A 25990-nucleotide genomic window follows, 5' to 3' on the forward strand; every position below is an offset into this window, starting at 1 on the left:
CAATTACGAAACGATCGTCTGGCAGATCGTTGGTAGACTAATAACGGTTAAAAGCTGTACACACTAAACACCTCACATTTTGTATTTTGTCCAATTTCTTTTTTAAATGATGGTATTTATTTTTTTATATACCTATTAGCATTCTTAGAAACTTACCATTGCGTCGGACGTGTTTCCATAGTTACCATTAGCAAAGGTAACAGTATGATGTGACAGGCTGCGAGAACAATGAAACCAACACTCTAAAATGTTTGAATATGTATTAAATTGTTGTTATATCGTACCTCTATAAATAAACAGACTAACACGGGACGAACAAAAACGGAATGGTATGAACCTCTAGCAGACTGAGAACAGGTATGTCAACAAGACAGCATCTTCTACTTGATGTACGTAAAAAGGTGGCATTAAATGACGTGTTTTCATATTGATCCGTTATTATGTCAAAGTACAGTCATATTGGATCGAGGTAAGCTGTATCGGCTTGAGGCGCATCCGATTGCCAATACAGCTGATCGAATCCCAATACGACTGTACGAAGAGATAAAAAATGATCAATACGAAAACACCAATTATATGACACCTTGAATAACCAATGACCAAAAATGACCGCATAGAGCTGATTTAGAACAAATACGACTGAAAGAACAATAACATAATCAATATGAACTAATTCGGTGCATTATCATTTAAATTCAAGCAAGAATTGGCATATAGGGTGAATGTTGTCGCCTGTTAAAACGTTTAAACCCGCTGCATGTTTATGCACCTGTCCTATTAAAGTCAGGAGCCTGTTGTTCAGTGGTTGTCGTTTGTTGGTGTGGTTTATAAGTGTTTCTCGTTTGTCGTTTTTTATATAAATTAGACCGATGGTTTTCCTGTTTGAATTGTTTTACGACTAGTCTTTTTGGGGCCCTTTATAGCTTGCTGTTCGGTGTGAGCCAAGGCTCCGTGTTGAAGGCCGTACTTTGACCTATAATTGTTTACTTTTTACACATTGTGACTTGGATGCATATTGATAGTTGTCTCATTGGCACTCATACTACATCTTCTTTTTTATATATAACCCTAATACTTGGTAATATGCGATAAATGACCCTGGTGACAAAGCTTCAAAGAATCTAGATTTAAACATGAGTTATCATCCATGAAAAATGACATCACTGGTGTATGTAAACAAAACTGCAAGGACCATGGTAGAAATCCGTCGAGTGATGTAGAAACAAGTTTTTGAAATATATATGGTGCCGATAATAACGTCCCTTTTCATTGCTATCAATATATTTTACTTACACAGTCTACTTTGTTTTGTACATACGAGGCATAAGACACAAAATAACTCTGACGTCAGTGTGATGGTAACCTGTTACTCAATGCTCTTCAACCTCGTACTTTATTTGAATTTGTGTTTTATTCGAGCGTCACTGATGACTCTTTTGTAGACAAAACGCATGTCTTGCGTACAAAAGTTTGATCCTGGAATCTATCATGAGTTTATTTACTACAGGCCAGTCGTCACAGCAAAACAGTAAAATAGCCTAACAAGACGTTGCCTTACTGTAGTAAATAAACTCATCATAGATACCAGGATTGGCATGTGTAAGAGCGTCTTTAACGTGTATCTTCAACGGTTTGAAAGGCCCATCTACTGATAGTTCGGTATATAAATACAATTGTTTGGTTTTTGCATATCCAAATTGTAAACTCTAAAAAAAAAGATATTTCATTTCGGACTTCGCTCTCAGAGAAATAAACTTTTTACGTTCGACAAATTTGGACATTCACAGCCCATAATTGTATTCAATCAAAAAAAGAAAAATTATAACATTTCCAAAAACTCAAAAACTTCAACAAGTTGAGCATCAAACTTGTTTACATTTAATATTAAGCGTTATATACATTTTAATTTCATAGCCGGAATCTAACAATCTACTAGACCAGTTAACATTCTGTATAAGTATAAAAAGGGTGATGTGGTATGATTGCAATTGAGACAATTATCCACCAAAGTTTAAATGAAATGAATGTAAGCAATTATAAGTAAGGCCTTCAAAAATGAAAAAAAAAATACTATATAGTTGGCTATAAAGGGTTCCGGCGTGAAAAATATGAAAAAATTCAATTGAGAAAACTAACGGCCAATATAATAGCAAATCAATGTTCGAAAAACAAGTATGACAGACATGGACAAACGAACACAACTACATGCTCCGGACTTGGGACAGGCACATATAAAGAATGTGGGGCAGTGAACATGTTTGAAGGCACCAAAGCTCTCCCTTATTTTGGACATTGGTGTAACGGTGTAAGGCAAGAACAAACTACAAAATAATAAACGAAAAACAGATATGAGAAACAGAAATAAACCACAACTACTCCTGACTTTGGACTATCACATATATAATGTGGCGGTGTTAAAAATGTTTGCTATCTCCAAACCCTCCAACTAACCTGGGACAGCGGTGTAACTGTAAAACATAAAACAAGCTTTTTAAATAAGTTGAAAAGTGCTTAACCCATCAGGTCGATACAAAGCAGAAAAAAACATAAAAAAAAAACACAGACCGGACAGCGATCTGTATTTACATTTGTATGACCAAGTTTCAGACACATAGAATTGTAGTAAATGGACACTTTTTAATGTATTATAAGTCATTGGTGAATAACACACCTTATGTTTCTAAAATATATATATTACGGGAATTAATACAGAAATATAACATAACATAATATAAGAAATTATATCAAACAAAAGTGAAACGACATTATATTGATTAGATAATTTTAAAAAGATAAAGATCACATGGACCAACAATGATTTTCAATTGATAACGTTCATAAATTTTTATAGACAAAGTAACAACATTCAGTGACTGCTCCAAGACAAAATATTTGAAAATCCTAGACCTTGTACAAATGATAAAGAGCTTATTAAACGGAAATGACTTTAATTATAGTCAAATCCAGACAAACGATCAGAGCTTTGCATAACGATGATTCATTCCTAACTTTAAAATGATTTTCGAAATTCTAACAACATGTTTCTACTTTTATTTTATTAGAAAAAAATGATAGAGCTTTTATTTTTATTATTCAAAATATATAATAAAAAAAGAATGTGTACTGGATGCCTTAACTGCTCATCATTACAAACAATTATCAAAGTTCCCCATTCCCAATCATTAGTAGTTATAATGTTTACGACAAAAAATACCTATTAGAAGAGAGGGAAAGATACCAAAGGGACATTCAAACGCAAAAGACGAAAATAAACTGACAACGCCATGGCCAAAAAAAGAAAAAGACATGCAAATAACAGTGCACAAAACACAACATAGAAAACTAAAGACTGAGAAACACAAACCCTAGATAAACAATTATAGGTTATATGATGTAATAGAACCTGTTTGGTATGTAATTTAAGACCTTTCCATATTGAACGGAACAGACGGCTAGATATATGTTCGTTCAAAATACTTTTCATCCGTCGTTTTGCGAGAAACGGGTCGTAAACAGCCGATATTTCAAATGGTTGTCCACTTGCAAATTGGTTTTTGAGTTATAAAAAGAAAGAGCATGTGAAGGGAGGTAGAGAACAAACCATTATTAAACTTCAGTTTCATAAAATTTCATTGTTATAAGAAATGTGATGACAATATATACTAGCTCGGCCAATTTTACATTACTAATTGAAGAAGGAAAGTGTATTCCAATGATACCATACAGGCCTATGATTTGATTCGTCGGACGTGCGTTTGTTTACATAAATAGAATAGAAAAAGCTTGTAAACCAAGTCATAACCACTTACGATGTTGGAAAGCAAGAAAAAACAAACAATTCTAAAAGCTGTGGAAAAACAAGATAAGGAAATCCATGCTTAGTGTTGACAACTAGAAGATTCAAACGTGTATTTAATGTCATTTTTCACAACATTTCTTGTATGTATTTCTTGTCAGCGCCGGCGTACTGATCACCTGTAATTGGATAGCGGAAATATTGGGAACACAAGTTAAGCATTATTAACAACCAATGTGCGGTTGTATATACTCTACCAAGGATATCAGGCATATAATTTGATATTACATTGAGTTATAGATTTGAATATGATGAGGTGTTAAATATAAAAAAAAAAATAAAAACCTTTTACAGTATTTTTAGCTTTCAGTGATGATAGATATTTCGTTGATACTATAATATAATTCAAAGTATGGTGTGTGCATCATGTGGCAATGAACGCTCTCAATGAAACAAAATTATTTGGTTACTTCTAACTGAACTGTAATTAATGAAAAACATAAAAACAAATGATGGGATATTTTATATATAATTGAGTTCCCCAAAGTATCTTTTCAACATGTATTGATTCGTCGACAAGTACGGATTTAATTGTTTCATGCATTAATGAAAGTTTTACTGGCGCCAAAGAGTATAGGATGAGTCCATTCCTGTTTTTGATATGTTACTCTTTCTATGATTTATGTTGTGGAATTTAATTTGTCTGTTTAACGGTCTTTCTGGTTTATATTTCTTTGACTTATTGGTTTTGATTCCTTCTTTGTTTACTTCTCTTATGTTTCAATTTGCCACTTTTCGTATGCAGGGACAGTAATCTAAATTCATATATTAAAAGAAAGGCGTAAAATATCAAAGGGACATTCAAACTCATAAACTGACAACACTATAGCTAAAAATGAAAAGACAAACAAACAATAGTACAAAAAACTCAACATGGAAAACTAAATACTGTGCAACACGAAACCCACCACAAACTGGGGGAGATTGCAGGTGCTCCGGAATAGAAAGCATATCCTGCTCCACATGTGGCATCCGTCATTTTACCTATGCTAGTATAAACCCGGTAATAAGTCTAATTCTGTAGGTCACATTCTCGGGAAAGGGGACGGGATTTGGAACATATCCGTTATTATCTGTGATACTGATATTCCATAACGGTCAACCAACTCGTGATGGCGTCCGTAAAATTTACGAATGGACGATTTCAACGACACCACCTGGAACTCTTGGTCAAATTGCTTCCTTGTGAGCAGCAACCCTCTATCAAGGAAATCATGATAGGAAATACAAGCCCCGGAATATCGTATTTACTGGGAGATATGTACTCCGTACGAAGGCGCTATTGAAATGTTGCTACATAGAAATGGAAAGTTCACAATTGGGAAGCTGAAATCATCTCTTTTGTCGTAAAGTTTTGTTTTTAAAAGACCCTCATTGTCAATCTCTAGATGTGAGTCAAAATATAAGGCAGATCCAACTGTATCTGTTGTATCCTTTATCTCAGGTTCAATGGGATAGATGCGTTCAACATAGTCAACAAATTTTGAATTATTAGAATTTTTTAAAACAACAAAATAAAACTTGAAATCTGGCATCGTATACAAAGTTGCAACACCAATGTGGTCTTTATGTTTAAAACGTTTTTTTAATCATTAACTTATCAATATATGAAATTCATTCATCACAATTTCTTCTTAATAAGCCTTCGTGCACTTCTGTTAAGGTTTTTTTAAACACGATAATTATGGACGAAATTTCTATAGTATACACTCATATCTAGAATATTATACTAAAACTGCAGGTGAGACGCATGTTCTTTATATGAAATTTTAAACTGCCAGTATATGCCATGATGTATTATCAAAGCAATCTTTTGTAACATACGTATGTGTTAGAGACTAGAAGGATGTATTCGAATTTAGTAATATACAAACAAAGCTAAATTAAGGCGACAGTAGCTAACAGATGTTAAAATCTCGTAAATCAAAAAGAGACAAATTAGGTTATAAACACAATCATGAACTTCCAAAAAGTAGCGTGTTGTCGACAGGGTTCCAGTCTCCTGCTATGCCTGCATCGCCCTTCATTCCCTATCATGCTCAGTCATAATATACAATCGGAAATAGAACACAATTAGTAAATGTAAAATTAAGAAGAGGTGGTATGATTGCCAATGAGACAACACTCCACAAGAGACCAAATGACACAGAAATTAACAACTACAGGTAAAGCCCATACCGCATAGTCAGCTATAAAAGGCCCCGAAATGACAAATGTAAAACAATTCAAACGAGAAAACTAACGGCCTAATTAATGTACAAAATCATGAGCGAAAAACGAAAAACGAATATGTTGCACAGTAACAAACGACAACCACTGAATTACAGGCTCCTGACTTTGGACAGGCACGTACAGAATGTTGCGGGGTTAAACCAGTTTGAAGGCGCCAACACTCCCCATAACCTGGGACAGTGGTGTAACAGTACAACATAAGAACAAAATATAAAAATTACATATCAGAAGACTGTACTGATAATAAAAGCTCTTAGCCCAAGATAACAAGTCGCTAACTTGTTGATACACTGACACATCATATGAGTCAACATTTAGTAGAAAGACCGTTGCACTTAAGTATGGTCGATTTCAGTCAATCATTCGCATTACTCTGTTGGAGCAGTTTTGTTTGTGTAAGGAATACATCCCAGTTAATGAAGTCTATATAGCTTGAACATGCAGGAGCGGAACGTGATAACTGATATATGTAAATGCCAAGCGATGAAGCAGTGAATATGTTTCTGCTGATAAATTAGAAGTTGCTAATTGGAAAGTTGATATCATCAAGTTCGTCATAGATTCTAAATTGAATTTTTCGGTCTGTGTCAATTTGTAGGATATGAAGATTTGAAGCAGATATTCTACTTTTAGTAGTATCTTTATTTAAAAGTTGACTACGATATATGAGATTTGAGCACTCACTATAATGTAAAAAAAATCATAGTGAAATACACATATCTAAATAACATTTTAACTCGGCCCGAAAAAAGGACAAACACACAATTATTTATAGAGACACAGGTACAAATCACCAATGAACAACACTGTACAATATATAGAAAAATGCGCATTCAGAAAGGTCAATTCACCTTCATCATTGGTGGAATTTAGCATAAAATAAAATGAAGGGATAATAAATGGTTAAGGTGGTACCTAACACTACAGGGAGATAACTCTGTAAAAATCAGCTAAACGTTTTAATCACGTTGTTTTGTTAAGGAAATATTACGCTTCTCAATGATCAAAATTAGTGTTTGTCAAACTGCTATATAACCAACGAAATTTTTCTGATAAAGTGGTTGGTTCAAATTCTTTGAAATTTTTATATTTTTGTCAAAGGGTCAAAGTAAACATTATGTCAAAATTTTATGAAAATTAAACGAGCCAAATTAATTTTAGTCAAGGTGTTGGGTACCACCTTAATCAATAAAATTATGCACAAAACGATGCCTATCATTTCGATGCTCGTGATTTTGCCCTTATTAATATACACGCATTGAAAAACAATATATTTTCATCATATGCTTTCCTACCGTTTTAAGATCTCTGTGTTCTAATCCATACCACATTTTGTTTATAATATTCCTCACTTCTTTGTTGTCCAGAAAAGTTTTGTTCTGTGTCTTTATAGCATCTTCTATGTACCCATGATTTAACAACAGTCTGCCAGCATGGTTGATATTTTCACCCAATTCCATTTCCTCCTTACTATTTGACTCCACCTCTTTTCCAGTAAGTTTATTCCGTTTCTGTTTATCGTTTTCAGTTTTCTTGTCAGTCTCATATATAGACTTTAAAATACGAGAGGCTCTCTGCGTGAAGGCCCTAAAAACAATGATTTTGAAATAACATGACAAGATGACAGCATAAAATATATGATACCACAATGTTGACTGCTGTACCCCAATTTTTGACATTTTTACCTATAATGTCTGTTTGATTTGCGCACACATTGTTGTCAATATAATGGAATTATATGCGACTGTCATACCAGTGAGAGGTTTAGCTAGCTATAAAACAAGGTTTTATCTACCATTTTCTACACAAAGAAATGCATGTATCATGTCAGGAATATGATATTTGTTTTATATTCGTTTGATGTGTTTGAGCCTTTGATTTTGCCATTTTTTAAAGAAATTTCCGTTTTGAATTTTCCTTGGAGTTCGGCATTTTCGTTATTTTACTTTTTTCGTAAGAACATGGACACATTGAGAAAAAGGATGATAATATAATTGTTATTATATTATATAAGATGCAGTACCGATTAAGTGCTAATAGAATAAGAATATTTAGATTGTCTCTAAAATATTACTTTTCAGACAATGAAACAATTAAAAAAAAATTCAAGTTGTAGTGTATTGCATTTAGAATGTTTGATGGATTCCTATATGTGTACATGTCAAATACACATATGTAGTTTCTCAAAGGGTTACCCTCTTCATACCTGCAGTCCAGCAACAGCTTGTCTTAAATATGTTTATTACTTCCTCTGAATTTGGACAGAAGTGATACGGTCACATGTAAAAAGAGTTTTTGTTTCCCAAATGTGTTCTATTTATATGGTTTGTTGAAGTAACTTATAAACCGTAAGTCATAGAGAGGAAGATTAATGTGATATAGTTGGCAGAACAATGGAGGCCAGGTCATGTTATAAGTTTTAAGCTTTCTTTGTTTATCAACTCACAAGAAACCCTTTTTGTAATCGACACACAAGTATAAAAACATATCCCACTGTCATAATGTCATGAATAATAAGTTAAGAACATATTGAATTGTTATGATGAAAGCAAAAAATTGTGTCTATTGTTTTTGATGGTAGTGGTTTTTGAGCCTCGTATCAATCTTTTGAGTTTAGCCAATTGCAATTGCAATTGATTTTTACAGTTTGCTCTTATGCTGTGCAGTACACCACTGTCCCAGGTAAGGGGAGGGTTAGATCTTTACCCCGCCACATTCTGTATGTGTTTTTCCGAAGTCAGGAGTCTGTAGTACTCTGGTTGTCGTTGGTTTATGTCCTCATATTTTTTTTTCACAAATTGTTTTGTTATAAACATGATAAATTAGGCCTTTATTTTTCTCTAATAAATTGTTTCACATTTTTCCTGTCGAGACCTTTTATATCCGACTGTACGGTTTTTTTTCTTTCTCATTGTTGAAGGCCATACGATGGCCTATAATTGCTTACTACCGCTTCATTTAAATCTGATGGAAAGGTGTCTCATTGGCAATCATACCACATTTCCTCATTTGTATATAAGGTATATTATTAAGTTATCATGAAAACTATTTAACCAAATTAAATGAATTAAATGACATTAATTTTAAGCATGTTATAAATTATGTTTTTTTTTAATTTCTAGCCTGAGTTAAAGTAAGTATAGGTTGAGTTTAACAGAAACTTTGTGAGATAAAATATATTTATCATTACAATAGACTTAAAAAAAATCGTATGGAAGTTTCTTATACAATGTTTGAATTTTATATAAAAACATAACACACGTTCAAAACTTGAAATAGCGAAAAGCAACTCATAGAAGATCAACAAAAATTTTTAAAATAGAGACACTTAATTTCAAAGTAACAATGTAAATAATAACAGATATTTGGGAGGAAGGGAATGACATGAAACAATTCAGAAAATGTCTGGAAAAAATAAGAAATTTGAAAAACAAACACCAATCTAGAATATCAATTGTTTCTTTTCCATAGAAACCAAATACTTAACATATATGTCTATTTAAAAAAACATGAATTTTGTCATCAAGATATAGATATTAAGATCTGAAATATTTATAATTTTGAAGTCGAACTCATTTAATACCTTCTAAGTGCCAAAGAAAATAGTAAGTCTTAATTGTGTTTGAATTTTGAATGAAATAATATGTACGCAAATGAATTAGAATACACTGTTTCGAAACCAGTTGAGATATTATCATAGAATTTTGCTTACAAAGTAAGCATATCTGTATCATTGAGAAAAATACAAAAAACTGAAAATATGTAAATAGCTTATCTGGGTTCAATTTTTTCAGACTCGGTCTCTTTAGTACCAGCATATGGTTTGCAAACAGATTACACCGGAAGTGACCATTTTAAATCAGAAGTAGAAAGTTATCGTTTTAAGGGATGACATGTAGAAACCTCACAGTCTAGGGAAAAGCGTAATGTAAACTATCATTTGATTTAACCGATAGTAGCTCATCATCTCCCTTATTCATAAATTTGTTGTTAATAAATGTTTAATAAAATTTTCGTATTGCTACTTTTTTTTCTATTTTATAAAATTTAAACTCATATAGTTATGCAAGTTAATTCAACGTTAGCTATCAAAAAGTCCGAATTTGTAAGGGGATATTGATTTCTGATTTCTTGATGATTTTAAATTAGAAATATGATTGATATCGTTTTGTCATGATTTTTAACTAAAAAAATATTTTTGTTTGATATCGTTTTGTCACTTTCTTTTTTGCTGTTCTACACTTTTGAAACATACACACACATTAGTGCTTACAAGTGTTTGTAAAAAAAGGATGTGTCATACTGTGAGACGGAATCGCTTAACGTCAAAGTTAACAGATCATCAAAAACAGAAAACTTCATGATCACCGTTACAGGGACGAAAGTTCGTGAAATCTTTATCCAAATCATTATCCAAATGTTAAATGTTTAATCTTATTCAATGATTACTTATTCAATCTTCTAAGCCTGTCTTGCACTAGAGGAGGAGTTTGCCAGCTGTTCGCAGTGTTTTCTAATATAACACATCCAACAAGAATATGATGGATTCGAATCTACAATCAAATAAAAAAAATACACAAAGCAGTAGAAACAATTGAAGACGGTATCACTTAAGCATCTAGCTTATTAGACAACAGTACTAGATTATTAGGTTTAATATTTGTGTCTAACAATCAAGGATCGATGTGCAGCTTTATGGAGGTTTTATTAAACGAAATTTGTTCACAGCCTAAACAGATGGTTGACGACTTCAATTAATAAACACGATTTTTATCTATGTAACATATATCCAAAGTACTGACAATTGCTTGAAGGAAAACACCAGGGACCACTTTGTTGCAGTATTATCAACCAAGAAACAAAATAGTATATATAATACAAAACAAAATAGACATAATTATGATATTCTATATGCATATATATAAAAACAGCGAGTCGTGGTACGATTAAGGATAAGACTACTAACCAAATTTCAGACAAAAGGGCAATTACAAGAACGGTTGAAGGTTACCGTATGATCTTTATTCATTAGAAGTAAAAATGTTTTTTTTTTGTAAATATATATATTAGTTTTTTTATTCGCTTTGAATCACATTGATTAACGAAAGCTCATCCATGACCTCCAAAAACTATATCTTCAATTTTAGATCACGGTTTTGAAACATTCTGACATGGCAATGAATCATAATAAATAATCACGGATACAATAAGTCATGTAAACGATTATGAATCGTTTAAACTGCTGGTGACACATTTTTCGTGAGAACGAATGTATAGGTTATCCGTGACTTTATTATTTGTGATGACTGATTTAATAAGCTATCAAGAAATTTTGGACTTTTGATGACAAATTTTAGAATTCGCTACCATAATGCTTAATCATGAATTAAATATACGTTCATAATCAACCAGAGCCTCTTAGGAGCCTGCAATTACTGACAGGGTGTCATAAATTTGTTTTTATGGTTAAAAGCAGAAAATATTGATTTAGGAAGGCGGTCAATCGCATTGAGTGTTTTTCTAGAGATTACAAAGTTGTCTTTGATTTAGTTTCCAAGTTTGAGGCAGGCTTCATTTTTTTTAATTTTATTTATATCTGTCATCTTGGTTCAGCAATTACGGTCATCAGATGTTATTCTGAGGAGAGACGATGTAAGAAACCATTCTATGATTATTGATGTCAATTTGTTCTTTTCTAGTAACATATACGGAGGTTACCATGTTTGATATGAATCGGGTTCATCAACCAAAATTTTGAACTTTATCAGTTATTTGCAATCATCGGAATATTAGAAAAAGAATTTAATCAACGAAAAACAAAACTCTGTAATTAAGTACTCCTCAAATAGGTCATACTGAAATAAGTTAGTTATAAAAGAAATACGATATGTGGGATTAGAAATGAAATTCGTGATAACTATCTAAACTATGTATAGATGTTTCAAAAGTGCTGTTCTTGTAAGTAGCATTCATCTCATTCTGCATTCACGGCAGATATTAGAAAAAAATCATTGGTAGCCTGTAAAATTAAACGTCTCATTGTAACGCAGTGTTTATGAATAACATAGTGTATATATCATTGCACTTAGTTTCAATGCAATATGATATCGATAAAGTGAATACAATTCTGAATCATCTTGCTGCCGTTGGTAGACAAAACTAGTATAGTTATTGTACGCATACGCATATTACTTACGCATCCAGTTTCTATTAACTGTTTTGCTCCATTCCAATACTGTTTTTGTAAAAGGGCCAAAAATATAAGCCCATACAATTCAGATATTGACACCTTCAGTTCTTTTGCTGCAAAATAAATACTTTCATTATGTATAAACCTGTATATTACATTGTGACTTCGATTTTGATTTCCTAAAAAAGTGGAAAAAGCGTATAAATGATGTAAAAATTGACGCAGAGGAAATTAACAAAGATTAAAATGTATTCACCTCTATTAAGGCCTCTCTTCGGTATTAACAAACGATTTATTTGATTAACATGGGCAGTTTGTTAAGATTTTCAATAATTTCATAGTTGGACCTAATGGTTAACTTAACAAACTTGGCCATAATATTAACTGGACAATTCCGATATTTAGTAGGGTTTGTTGAGAATGATGATGAGGGTAGTTTAACGACCTTCACTACCCATGAGGGTCTTGTACGGTCGGTTGAGAATGCCTGCTATATAGTTGGGTTGTACTGGTTATGAAGAAATACGACTTTAACCGACACGAATGTGTTGTCGATACGTTATGTTTGTCTCAACTCACTAGTGACATGTTTCTGCAGTCTTAAAGCCTTAGAAACCAGCACTGTAGTCTAATCTGTAAGTTTGCTGATTTGTCCTATTCCTGATTTAGCCATTTTGACTAAGTGTGGATTTGCATGTCGGATGTTGATACCAGTGGGATACTTTGAATACATTTTCAACTCCTCGTTTCGCTCAATCGGATATTTTCTTCATTGTTAGTGTAACTATAACTACAAAGGAACCATGATCTTCCTAAAGGACTTAGTATGATTTGGTGCCAATAGTTCACCTTTCATGACTTTGTTTTCCCGATTTTTAGAATCAAATGTTGATGCTATGTTAGTGAATATTGTAAGTTTTGTTAGAATTGTTCCGTTTCTATTGGTAAAGCAGACATAAAATGGCACCAAGTTCATAAAATGTCAAAAATAATGCCAGAATTTTTACAATAGATCAGGAATATGAGGAGAAAGTATGCATACTAGTCAACACAATATCCAACGTAGACATCACGATGTGGGTATTGTCAACTATATGCCACCGTAAGGCCTTCCATGAAAAGAAAAACCGTTGTTTTATCAATATTTTTCAAATTTCTATATCTTATTAAAAGATAATCAATTATCAATTCGGTCGAAAAGTTCATATGTTTAGTGCTATTATAATTTAGAATTTACCATTTGTTCTTCCTTCTGGCTTGTCCATATGGCTATCGGTTTCATCAAATGCAATAACTTCAACATCACTATCATCATCGGAATCACTATCACTGCCAGAACTATTAACAAATCTGGAACGTTCTCTCTTTTCACCAAGTTCTAGTTTTAAAAAGACATTTATTATTTCATTTAGCTATTGTTCATCTTACATGTGCCCAGATGATATTTTAATGGTACGTTGTAATATTTGATAATGCAGGTCAATTATCACACTCGTGCATAAAGTGAAATAATTAATTGATGTTTTATTTTTTATTTTTCTGTGAATATATATTCTATAAATATATCACACTTGAGTGAACTATCCCATTTAATCCTGTTATTTGTTTGGTCACCTAAACAGGGGATATGAGCCCATACCTAATGTGAAGGAAAAACACAGATAAAAATGGTGGTGATTGTTGAAATAAGGACACTCCAGTATACGATAATTGATATTCGGGCTTCACAGGGGATACGGGGTCATATTCCCTGTCAGTGCGCTATATTCCCTGCACCTCGTGGCTCAGTAGATTAAACATTAACAGGAAATATGAGCCTATATCACCTGTGACGATCCCGAGTACTATATAATATTAACGAAAGATTCCGACGTTTTCTGTATAAACTTTACACGCATTCACGCATGACTGTATGCGTATGGGTACGTTTCTATGATAAATTGTTGAGCTATGTGTATTTTTATTCGTATATGTTCTTTTCTTGTTCAAGAAGGAGCTTGTAGTCCTTGCACTGTTACCATTTTCGTTTAAATGAATAAAAATTTAAACAATAGATTTTGCTTTTTTGAACAATTATTACGCAGAGATAAAAACTAACATGAAATTCCTATCTTATATTGAAATTGAGAATGAAAACTGTGAATGTGTCAAAGAAACAACAACAAGCAGCTGCTATGTCTCGTATCTGACGTAATAACTAAACATAATTAAATACTTCTTTCAGATATTTAAGAGTAGTGTTGATTAATTTGAAAAGGGCATTTTCTGATGAGGCATGATTGCAGCTGTTTTCGCTTATCAAAAAAAGACCAATTCTATTTGCAACCATGTATCTAACGAATATGTATATAAATATATATATATATATTTATATATATATCATCGTTTACGACAGATCAAAATAGCTGATCTGAAATGTTCACCATCTACTTGCCACTATACATCATGTACTTTGTTATAACCCTAGATAAACCCGACGAGGAACTACATCGACCACCGCAAGCTATATTTCTATGTAGCCTAGGTGGTCGAGTGGTCTAGGGCGATAAACACGGTGCAGGAGGTGTTGTCACGATGTTACAAACGCAAAGGTTCGAATCCAGCTGAGAGAAGAACAAAAATTTGCTAACGCAAATTTATAGATCTAACATTGTTGGGCTAAATTTGAGACGAATTATATATATATATGGTGTTAGCCCTGTATAACCGCGTGTTATCCGATGGAACATGTTTGTTATAAAGTTGTCACATGACAGATAACATATATATATATATATATATACAGCACAAACAACATTTTCCAAAAGACCAAAAAAGTGAAAAAGTATATTTTAACAAAACGCATTTGACTAACAGGTCGAACAACAAATGTTCTTAAACCCTGCTGACTGCCATTGGCGATTGCCAAATAAACGGATCACCGATGTAATAAATGGATCTTAATTAAAAATTTAATACTTAACAGAAAACAATAAACTTGCGGAAAAGATGATATACCGCAAACAAAAGGTGCAAAGTTTTTTTGTACACCATATCCGGATTTCGACAATTAATGTCTCTTCAGTGATGTTAGGAATCGAAACGGTATTTGGAAAGCCATACAATTTACCTCAATTTAGGATAGACTCTTGAATTTTGAGGAGTCAAAATAGGATGAACGGATCATATAAACCCGAAGGCAAATATAATACAAGCCCAAACGAAAAAATATAAACAAGTCTAAATTGAAAACAACGTTCAAACCTATGATTGCGTTGGATAAAAACCGCAATTTTATACGTGTGCATGCAAAACAAATTTCTTGTTAGACGGGTCTAAATACAGCACAAACAACATTTTCCAAAAGACCAAAAAAGTGAAAAAGTATATTTTAACAAAACGCATTTGACTAACAATGGCAGTCAGCAGGGTTTAAGAACATTTGTTGTTCGACCTGTTAGTCAAATGCGTTTTGTAAAGTATCCAATACCCAATGCACGTGAGTGGTCATGTTTATGTTATAGAGAAAGTCCACAAAACTGTCCATTTGGGAAATAATGGAGTGGAGGCCTGTAGGGCCGTCGCCCATTATTTCCCAGGAATGGACAGTTATTTTGGACTTTCGCTAACTTAAAATACACTTTAAATATTAAGAACGAATCTTTAAATTATAACATTTTAAAGAATTCTTTCTTTTCATTGTTCCCGTGTTGTACCCAATAATCCACAGGCAAAATTTAAGATCAAGCTGACCATCTATTCACTTAACGAAGTATTTATGAACAGTAGAATAATTACTATAAAAAGATCTTGAATAAAGTTCATCCAGATTTATGTTTTAAGTCATTAGATACGCACGTCTTTGTTGTGGTGGGATTGAAAGGATATTTATTTGTGTCTTTAAGTGGTATTTCGGGAGAGAGAAAAAAACTAATTTTTATGCATATACTAGTATGTTAATGGATTATGTGTGTTTTTCGTACGATAAATCTTGGATGAAGAATCGTGTGAGAAAAAGTTACATGGTACAACTGGAATAAGTTTCAAGGTATGTAACACTCTAGTATAGGTTATTTAACTAATTAGGGTGTGCTCGGTTTGAAGACATATCTAAAACAAAATATATGGTTCTATTTTTCAAACCATTCTATTAGATCAAATAAAAATCAACAAAAAACCTTGTTTCATGTTTCATGCTTAACCCAACAATTTTTTTGGCTCCCTTTGCTCATAACAACGACAAACAAAAATGTTATGCATGGTTTAGAGTCTTAAAAAGCAATACAAGCAAACTGAAAATATTTTTTCATTCTTCCCAATTATTAGAAAGGAGGCAAACAATTTTAGAAAAAAAAACCCGCGTTATTAAAAACATTTTTAGATTGCGTTTTGTATGTCTTTAACTTAAGTGGAAAACTACTTTTTGATTTCATTTAAACATTTCAAGTTAACGCCGTCAGTTGCACTTCCGATATAGCTGTTATATTTGCCACTGGACATATAACAACTTTGAAGGAATTCGATTTTGTTACGTGTTTCTGTTGAAAATTGAATAAAAATCCCGCCCAATTTTTAACGTAAGCCTTATTCAAATGTTATCCATACCCCTTAAATTCTATTCATTAGTACCATATTCAAATTATAACAACGAAAATTCAAATAATATACCAAATACGTCATTTTGACCATTTCAGTTTCTTGGACTATTTATTCTATTTAACCACAATATTATTGTAGAAGCTATCTGAGTAAAATTTCTTTTTTTTTATGTACATAATAAAATGGAACATACAATTTTTGCTGTACATAATCAAAACACAGCACTTTAAATTTCAAGCAAATGATATCTTAAACGATAAAAGTAAAAGCAAATCTGTAAGTGAAATATATTTTCTCTAATTTTCCTTATTGTATAATGTTAAAGTGTTCAATATTACAAAAGACTTTAATTAAGTTAACACATTTGATATTTTGTACATGCATAGAAGAGAAATGGCACTCAATGGAAAATATTCGTTTTTACCCGCTTGAATACTATCCGTGACAGAAATTAAGCCAAGTTTTGCATCGGAAAACAAATTGTGGAAAATGTGGTGGAATTTTAGTGAAAACGATACTAATATTATACGATGGTATTACGACTCGCAAATAAAAGCTGTTTATTTATAATGAGATATTTTGTGTTCATTGTATTACTACGAGGTCATCCCAATTAAAAAAATCCATTTAATATCACCCGCTTTAGTAAGTTTTCATCTTCATTCAATATCGCGTTACGTCCTCTAGAACTATTTCCATAGGTGAACACTTTTTAAGAAAGTGCCCATGGAAATACCCAAAGGGCAAAACGTCCGGATGAATGCAGATGGACAATAGAAAATAATGGAGAGTTTTAACAAAAGATTTACGTCACAAGTGTATTTTAATGTGGTTTAGATGTATTACACTACAAAATATATGAATAATATTTGTGAAACGTTCTGAACACAGGTTTTTATTTTTTAATATCATTGAAGTTTTTTAAATTGATCCAGTTTTTAGATGTTTTTTAATTTTGAATAGGTAGGGGAGTTTAGTTTAAAATCTTCCTTATATAGAAAAAGTAATGGCTTTTCGATCATACCATATTAATTTGGAATATTTGCTTGTGCAATATAACTGGTTTTTTTCAAATTGATGAAAGTAGAACATGTATAAAACTTCTTTTCAAATGTATAATAACAGAAAACAGGCTTCAATTTTTTTATGATATAAATGTTGGCCAATTTCGGAGATGAATTATATTTTTGATTGAATTTGATAGTTGGGGGTATAAACACTATGGTCAAAAAAATATGCAGTACACCAGATATAACATGTTATACAAAAAACGATACATTTATGAAAATCATAATTGGATTTAAGATTAAACGAAGATTATAATTTTGAAATTCTGACTTCCTAAAATGGGCCAATTGTCTATGACTAAGGATTTTGAGTATAAGTGTTTTTTCAGTAGTTTGTTGGCATAGTTGTTTTCTCTCAGGGGTGTCTGAAGAGTGATTTTCAAATCTGGATGATTTTATAATGCAGATTATAATATTATGATATAATACCGGTCAATATCGGAGATCTGAAGGCCATATTTGTGTCATTCTGCAGTTCTGACCACAATCCATGTTCAAAGTCATCAGCCAAATCCTGTCCAAAAAAAAAACAACCAAGAAAAACCTTTTATGAGAAACAATAACTAATTAAAAAACATCGTATGTTCAAATTTCATATTGATTGACACTTGATTTTTATAAAGTACACAGCTGCTTTATAATTAGTTTATAACAAGGTCGCATATCTTAACAAAAGATGATTATGATAATGTAAGATTTTTTTTAAGGTGATTACATTAGACAAAGTTGAATATTACAAAATATTCAACTGTAAAAGTAGGAAGGGGAAGTTATGCGACTGATCGGATCTTTTCATTTGTTTGTTATTTACCATTTACGGATTAGGGGTTTTAGGGACAACATCTTTTATTTATTGCTCAAAGAAGACATTTAATTATAACGCGTAGTTTTAATTGTTGTCACAAATTTAACATAAATAAATAGAAAACATCAAAGTAAGAATTATAATACAATATCCTGCCTTTTGAAATACCTATTGTTTTTTTGTTTTGTTTTTTTCGATTTTTTAATCGATTGTACCGATATAACTAAGATATTACTTATATTGTAAAAAATAACACATATTTAGACTGTATATTTCTTTTAAAGAGTGTTCTTTGGTGTCTAAATTTGATTGTGTTATTCAATCTGAACTTACATCTATGTTAAAGATGCTGTCTAAGACCCTTTTGCAACGAACGATTTGAAATAATTTTCTTATTACAAATATTTGAGTTTTTGCGTGTATGCATGTTTCGTTGCCTTTAAAATAAATAATTAAAAAAAGAACATTTGATTCTTTGCTGTATTTTTCTATTCCGAACATCAGCCTCCTGATTTCGAAATTTAAAATGAGAGCATTGCATAGATATTTGTGTATATCAATTTCCATTTGAGTCACATTTTCAGCCAGGTTAGAATTTCCACTTTAATACCGTCTGATTTTAAACTGAAGATAATCAACTTTTACACTTTAATCTTTGAATTTTTAAATGCGGATATTTTTCTTGTATTTTTTTCGATCCCATTTCCGATCCCCATATGTTAAGGGTGTGTGTCTAATTAGTCATGACCGATTAAATGTTAGTATGTTAAACTTATTATACAATATAACAACCTTAAGACCAAAACCGGGTTGATCAGTTTTGGTAAATTATTAATAGAAGAAATCCCATGTGAAATGAGATCGTCCCAAGTATTTTATATATTAATTTTTTGAGTTGATTAACGATGAAAACTGCACAAACAAATTTGTAGGTTTTGAAATTCAATATTGAATGATAAAAGATACTGTAATGGTGAGGAATTTTTATTTTTGTTTTCGTTGATTCCCTTGAACAACTGCTGTAAATGTACTTTCCTATATTCAATCATTTAACTTAAAGAAAATAGTTATGTTTTTGAAATCTTCAATCATTCCTCCATCAAGAATAATTTCCGAACATTATCTAGCAAAAAGGGAAAAAAAATGCTTCAATTGGTTTTGCTCATTGTTGACGGCCGTACGGTGACGTATAGTTGTTAACCTCTATGTCATTTGGTCGCTGGTGTAGAGTTATCTCATTGGTAATCTTACCACATCTTCTTATTCTCATATTCATATTCTTAATTCAATCTTCCAGTGAATATTATAATATAGATAAATTGTCATGAAAATCTTATAATGATGTATTTCCCATTTACTAATAGTGGTAACAAGAATGTGTCCATAGTACACGGATGCCCCACTCGCACTTTCATTTTTCTATGTTCAGTGGACCGTGAAAATGGGATCAAAACTCTAATTTGGCATTAAAATTAGAAAGATCATATTATAGGAAACATGTGTACTAAGTTTCATGTTGATTGGACTTCAACTTCATCATAAACTACCTTGACCAAAAACTTTAACCTGAAGTGGGACAGACGGACGAACGGACGGAAGAACGAACTGACGAACAAACGGACGCACAGACCGAAAAACATAATGCCCCTCTACTATGGTAGGTGGGGCATAAATTCAAACTAAGGATTAAAAATGCAATATCATAAATATTTGATTAATACATAAAAAGTTATATAGGACTCGAATTTACGTACATGAAAAGTAAGTCGTTGTTTAATTTGAGTATTTTTAAAGACAAGCAACTTAGATAAATAAAGCATCCCCCTTTCTCATGTTTCTGGAGCTCTAGAGATATAACACTTCAATTTGCTAGATTGAGTTCAAACCATGCAATCAATCTAAGCATAGTACTTCTAAGATAATTCTGATAAAAAAAAATGTTCAGCAAAAATACATTCAAAATAGTGGAGATAAAATTCTATAGAAATTTTTGTCTCTCAACTAACAGGATGAATAACCTATTATAATCCAATGGTATTGTGGAAATAGAACAGTGTATTTCTGACTAAAACTCGTCGAGTGTAGACATTTCGTATTTTAGTTGTAAAGGAAGATAGACCATTGTACCTGGATAAAGACCATTGTACTTGGATATCAAATATATATTTAATTTTGCCAAAAGCGGACATATAAACTTATAACATTTAAAAGCCGAAATGAGAGAAATTTTTCATTAATTTTTTCCAGGATAAAAGATCACTTTAGATTAATGAGAATTTCCATTTGACAACCCAAATGAAATATGTTTGGCCTAAAGACACACCTTATAATGTGCTATACAATCGATGCAATCCAGCATCCGTTAAACATTAAAGCAGACAGTTTTCCTGTTGATAGATTTGTATGTATTAAAACATTGTATGATATAAAAAAAACTCATCATAGATACCAAGATTAAAATTTTGTACACCAGACGTGCGATTCGTCTTCAAAAGACTAATCAGTGATGATCGAATCAAAAAAATTAAAAGGCCAAATAAAGTACGATATTGAAGAGCACTAAGTACCCAAATTCCCGAAAGTTTTTGCCAAACACAGCTATGTTTATCTCTTTCCAGGGTAGAAACTCCTTAGTAATTAGAAAATTCAAGTTTTCAGAACAGTATCTACATGTATTGGTCCGTTTAAAAGCATTCATCCATCAGATTCACTTATCATATGTGTTGATACATACAATTTAACCAACCAGTGATTTGCAAAGGTTAAAACAAGTACGAAAAATGGAAATTTAGTACATTTACAATACACTCATTGTTTTGCTCCCTGAATACTTTTCATGAACCAGTCATTTTGCTGCCTCAGCACTTTTTTTCATTCAGGTATGGACCGAGCTACATAATTTGAATATTTAGGGTTCAAATCAGTTGTGTTCTAACAAACTTAAAATTGGTCAATGTGCAAACGAAACAAATGGTTCTTTCATTATGTTGTATGTATGTATGTGTGTGTGTAAGTTTGATTCAAGTTGTATATGTGTATACCTTCTCGTAAATGTACTCGATGGATCGTTCGTTAAATGATTTCGTAATATGTTCTTTTGGAATCTTCCATTTGCCTTCCTTTAGAAGGTACATTGATAATGCATTCGGATACATATTAGTGTTTTCCCCCTGAAATGAAAGCATTTACATGTAATAAGATACAAATGATGGTTATTATTGAAATCAAGTTCAAATAAGTCGCGATGTGTTTAGTTCTTTTAATTCCTGATTCCTCCATCTACATAAAACACATATGTTAAATAAAATATACAAATTGAATAAGATGCTTGATTACATTTACTTTCCTTACTAAATGATAACATGTGTAGTACAAGTTTTTCTGCACCAGATTGCCATTCGACAATAAATGATTCTTCAGTGATGTTCGCTGCCAAACTGTTTCATAATCCAAAACTTACAGAATGAAGAGCTTATAAACCAAAAGGGACAACAAAACTATAGCCATAGTGGAGGGGTGGACACCTTTGAGGGAGGTGGGGAGTGGGGGGCTGGGGGAGAAAGGGGCGGGAGGTGGGAGACAAAAAATAGGTTGGAAAGAAAAAAGATTCTAAAAGTTGGAGGTGGGAGATAGGGGCGGAAGGTGGGAGAAGGGTATCCCCTGTCCATCCCCTCATAGTGAGAAGCCACATATTCATATCATCGACTTTGATATATACAATCGATCAATAAGAATATTATAGTTATTAAACTAATTTGTGGAACTTGAACTAATTGGTAATGCCTTTGACTGGAAAAGCATTTTACATAACATTATGGTTTATTATGTTTATACCTAACATTTCTTTTTTTGCCTTTTTTGAATGTCTCGGTTGATACTGAATGTATTATCTGTCTTCAGAATTAAATGTTTTCAATGGAAAATTATTTTGATTATCATTGTAAACTGTCATTTGGAATTCTAGCAACTTGTTCGTCTAAGCTATCTGTTAATAACTTTAAAATGTATATATTTCCAAAAGGTTATAAATGGTCAAAAAACCTCAACATGTTTATTTCAAAATCCACTATGGCATCAGGTTTGTAAAGTTCAATTAAGTGATTCATGAATCGTGATTATCACAATACAGATCCTCAGAAAGCAGCCTGTCAGATTTTTCCCAATAACTCATGAAATAATGAAAGACTTAATTGTAAATGGATTTTGATTTGGACCTCAGTTTAAAGAGGAAACCTCTTATTTCAAAGGATGAAGTTTCCCTTCAACACTGTTATTAGAGGTTCATATTTTTAATTTTATAAAGGATATAACAAATTGCGTAAATATAAAGAGCGTGCATTTAAACAAACTATCTTAAATAGCCTACACATTTTACGAGATGTTGTTTCAAAATAGCATTGGAAACTTATCAAATTGGATTTTCTAAGAAATGTAGACCATCTGATAATGTTTTTGTTTTAAAAACTTCTTTTAATAAATGTACAAGTAAAAATGGGGGAAATGTTTTGCCTAATTTGTTAATTTTAAAAAGGCTTTTGATATAAAGTGATTCATGCAGGGAATAAATTTAATCATTTAACAAATAATTTATCTGGAAAGTTTTATTCTATTAACAAAGACATCTATTGTAAAAAATGACCTATGTGTAAAAATTGTTGATATAGTGACTTCATGTTTCAGGTTTTGCATTGGTGTGAGACAGGATAATGTTTTCCGCCTAAACATTTTTAAAATATTCATAAATGATCTACCAGAATGTTCTTATCATGTACGGATCCTGTTGAAATTGATAATCGTAGAATTGATTGTCTGATGTATGCTGATGATGTTGTTATATTTTCAGAAACACATGATGGTTTGCAAAAGAGAATTGATATGTTGCATACTTTTAGTGCAGAATTGTATTTTGATATTGATTCGAATAGGACAAAGATTTCAATTTCAATAAATCAGGCAAATCTAAGTGGCTCGGTACTTATACATCCTGAAATTGTATTATTGTGCTATGGTCAATTTTGAATTTTTGTCTTTCATTTTTACTTATGTACTTTGTCAATATACCATTTTGTGTTTCTTTGTTGAAACAATTATTTGATTTTGTAGTGATTAAGATTATATTACAATGTTGACTGCTGTACCCCATTTTTTGACGTTTTTACCTATTATGTCTGTATGTTTTGCGCACACATTGTTGTCAATATAGTGGAATTCAATGCGATTGTCATAAAACCGAGTGATTTAATCCACCATTTTCTACATAAGGAAATGTCTGTACCAAGTCATGAATATGATAGTTGTTTTCCATTCGTTAGATGTGTTTGAGTTTTTGATTTTGCCATTTTATAAAGGACTTTCCGTTTTGAATTTATCTTAGAGTTAGATATTTTTGTTATTTTACTTTTTTGAAGCAAAATAAAGACGAATTACATTAGAAATCAATTAAAAGCATGTTTTAAGTTACACAGGTGTTTGTCTTTCTCTAATCTTAGCATTACAACTTTTTTACATCCGTATATTATACAATAAGACCAATTATTTTGTATGGCTGTGCAATTTGGGGAATGTTTACTTCTGAATTAGCTGCATGTAAGAATAGAAATGAATATATTATAGAATGGATTTTTTTCTCAGAATACTACTGAAAGGTCACAAGATAAATTTATGAAATATATTCTTGGTGTTAATACAAAAGCAAGTAATATAGTTGTGATGTCAGAAATTCAATTATAGTTATCTTATTAATGTTAAAATATTGTCATATACTCGAAGATTTGAAAGATGGATTATTATATGATGCCTATATATATATATGTAATAAACAGTTCTATACTAAAGTCAATAAATGGTTTTCCATTATAGAATTTATACAAAAAGAGATTCTAGAGAGACATTCAAATCGATAATAAACTGAAAATTCCATTGCTAAAAAAAGAAAAAAAGACGAACAGACAAATAACAGTACACAAAAATAAAGACTGAGCAACACGAACCAAATTTTAATCAAAAATTTGGTACTTTATGTAAGTTGTGTGACAGTTTTCTTAAATATTGGAATCATCTAAACCATCACTGACAAAGGCAAACTTGACACGTATTTCTCATCTGAAGATTGTTTTCAAAAAGAGAAATACTTAGATATCATTGATTTTTAAAAAGGAAGTCTATATGTAAATTAAGAATCAGTGCTCATTCATTAAGAGTTGTAACTGTCAGATATTCAAAAATTCGTATTGATAGAACCCGGCGCTTTTGTTTAAATTGTACAGCTGATAAAGTTGGGAATGAACGTCACAGCACTTGTCAGAAATTTGAAAATTTAGAAGTTGGTTGTAAACACAAGAAGACTTTACTGTAAGTGGTACTTTTACTGGTAGTTCTTTTGACTTAAGAAGAACAGGTCTTGATACTGTTATTTAATATCAATGTATTTGTGTTTGTGTTTTTTCGTTTATTTTGTTTTGGCTATGATTCTGACTGAGGCTTACGGTGATATTTATAGAATATTATAATGTCTTATTTTTGACTCAATTACTTCAATCACTGTATCTGATTTATGTGCTCTTTATAAGCCATGTAATTTGGAACAAGAATGTGTCCATAGTACACGGATGCCCCACTCGCACTATCATTTCTATGTTCAGTGGACAGTGAAATTGGGGTCAAACTCTAATTTGGCATTAAAATTAAAAAGATCATATCATAGGGAACATGTGTACTAAGTTTCAAATTGATTGGACTTCAACTTCATCATAAACTACCTTGACCAAAAACTTTAACCTGAAGCGGGACAGACGGACGAAAAACATAAAGCCCTTCTACTGTCGTAGGTGGGGCATAAAATAAAATATTCTATTCTATACTTATCTTCCCTTTTCACGAATGTGACCTACCGAATTAGACTATTTACCGGATTTTTAAAAACATAAGCAACACGACGGTTGCCACATGTGGAGTAGGATCTGCTTACCCTTCCGGAGCACCTGAGATCACCCCCAGTGTTTGGTGGGTTTCGTGTTGCTTAGTCTTTAGTTTTCTATGTTCTGTCATCTGTACTATTATTTGTCTGTTTGTCTTTTTATTTTTGGCCACGGCGTTGTCAGTTTGTTTTCGATCAATGAGTTTGACTGTCCCTCTATTATCTTTCGTCCCTTTTATCAAAATAATATTCTGCAAGTAACGAATCTATGGTATGTCTTACATAAATTCTTTTTTCCTGAGACTTGCTTTCCATCGACACTGAAATAATAAATTTACATGCATTA

At 31.8% G+C, this 25990-nt stretch overlaps 1 protein-coding gene across 1 annotated transcript in view; it reads right to left on the reverse strand.

The window, feature by feature from the left end:
• Positions 1–4268: 4268 nt before the first annotated feature.
• LOC127719267 (uncharacterized) overlaps positions 4269–25990 on the reverse strand; it is a 30439-nt gene continuing 8717 nt past the window's right edge. The window contains exons 4-11 of the mRNA XM_052225281.1: positions 25927–25964; positions 21770–21898; positions 18353–18437; positions 13516–13656; positions 12285–12391; positions 10538–10641; positions 7384–7675; positions 4269–4277 (exon numbers count right to left, since the gene is read on the reverse strand). Coding sequence (XP_052081241.1) covers positions 4269–4277; positions 7384–7675; positions 10538–10641; positions 12285–12391; positions 13516–13656; positions 18353–18437; positions 21770–21898; positions 25927–25964 — 905 coding nt within the window. The remainder of the gene's footprint in view (positions 4278–7383; positions 7676–10537; positions 10642–12284; positions 12392–13515; positions 13657–18352; positions 18438–21769; positions 21899–25926; positions 25965–25990) is intronic.

Source organism: Mytilus californianus, unplaced genomic scaffold (assembly GCF_021869535.1).
Source record: "Mytilus californianus isolate M0D057914Y unplaced genomic scaffold, xbMytCali1.0.p SCAF_11, whole genome shotgun sequence".
Taxonomy (NCBI): Eukaryota; Metazoa; Mollusca; class Bivalvia; order Mytilida; family Mytilidae; genus Mytilus; species Mytilus californianus.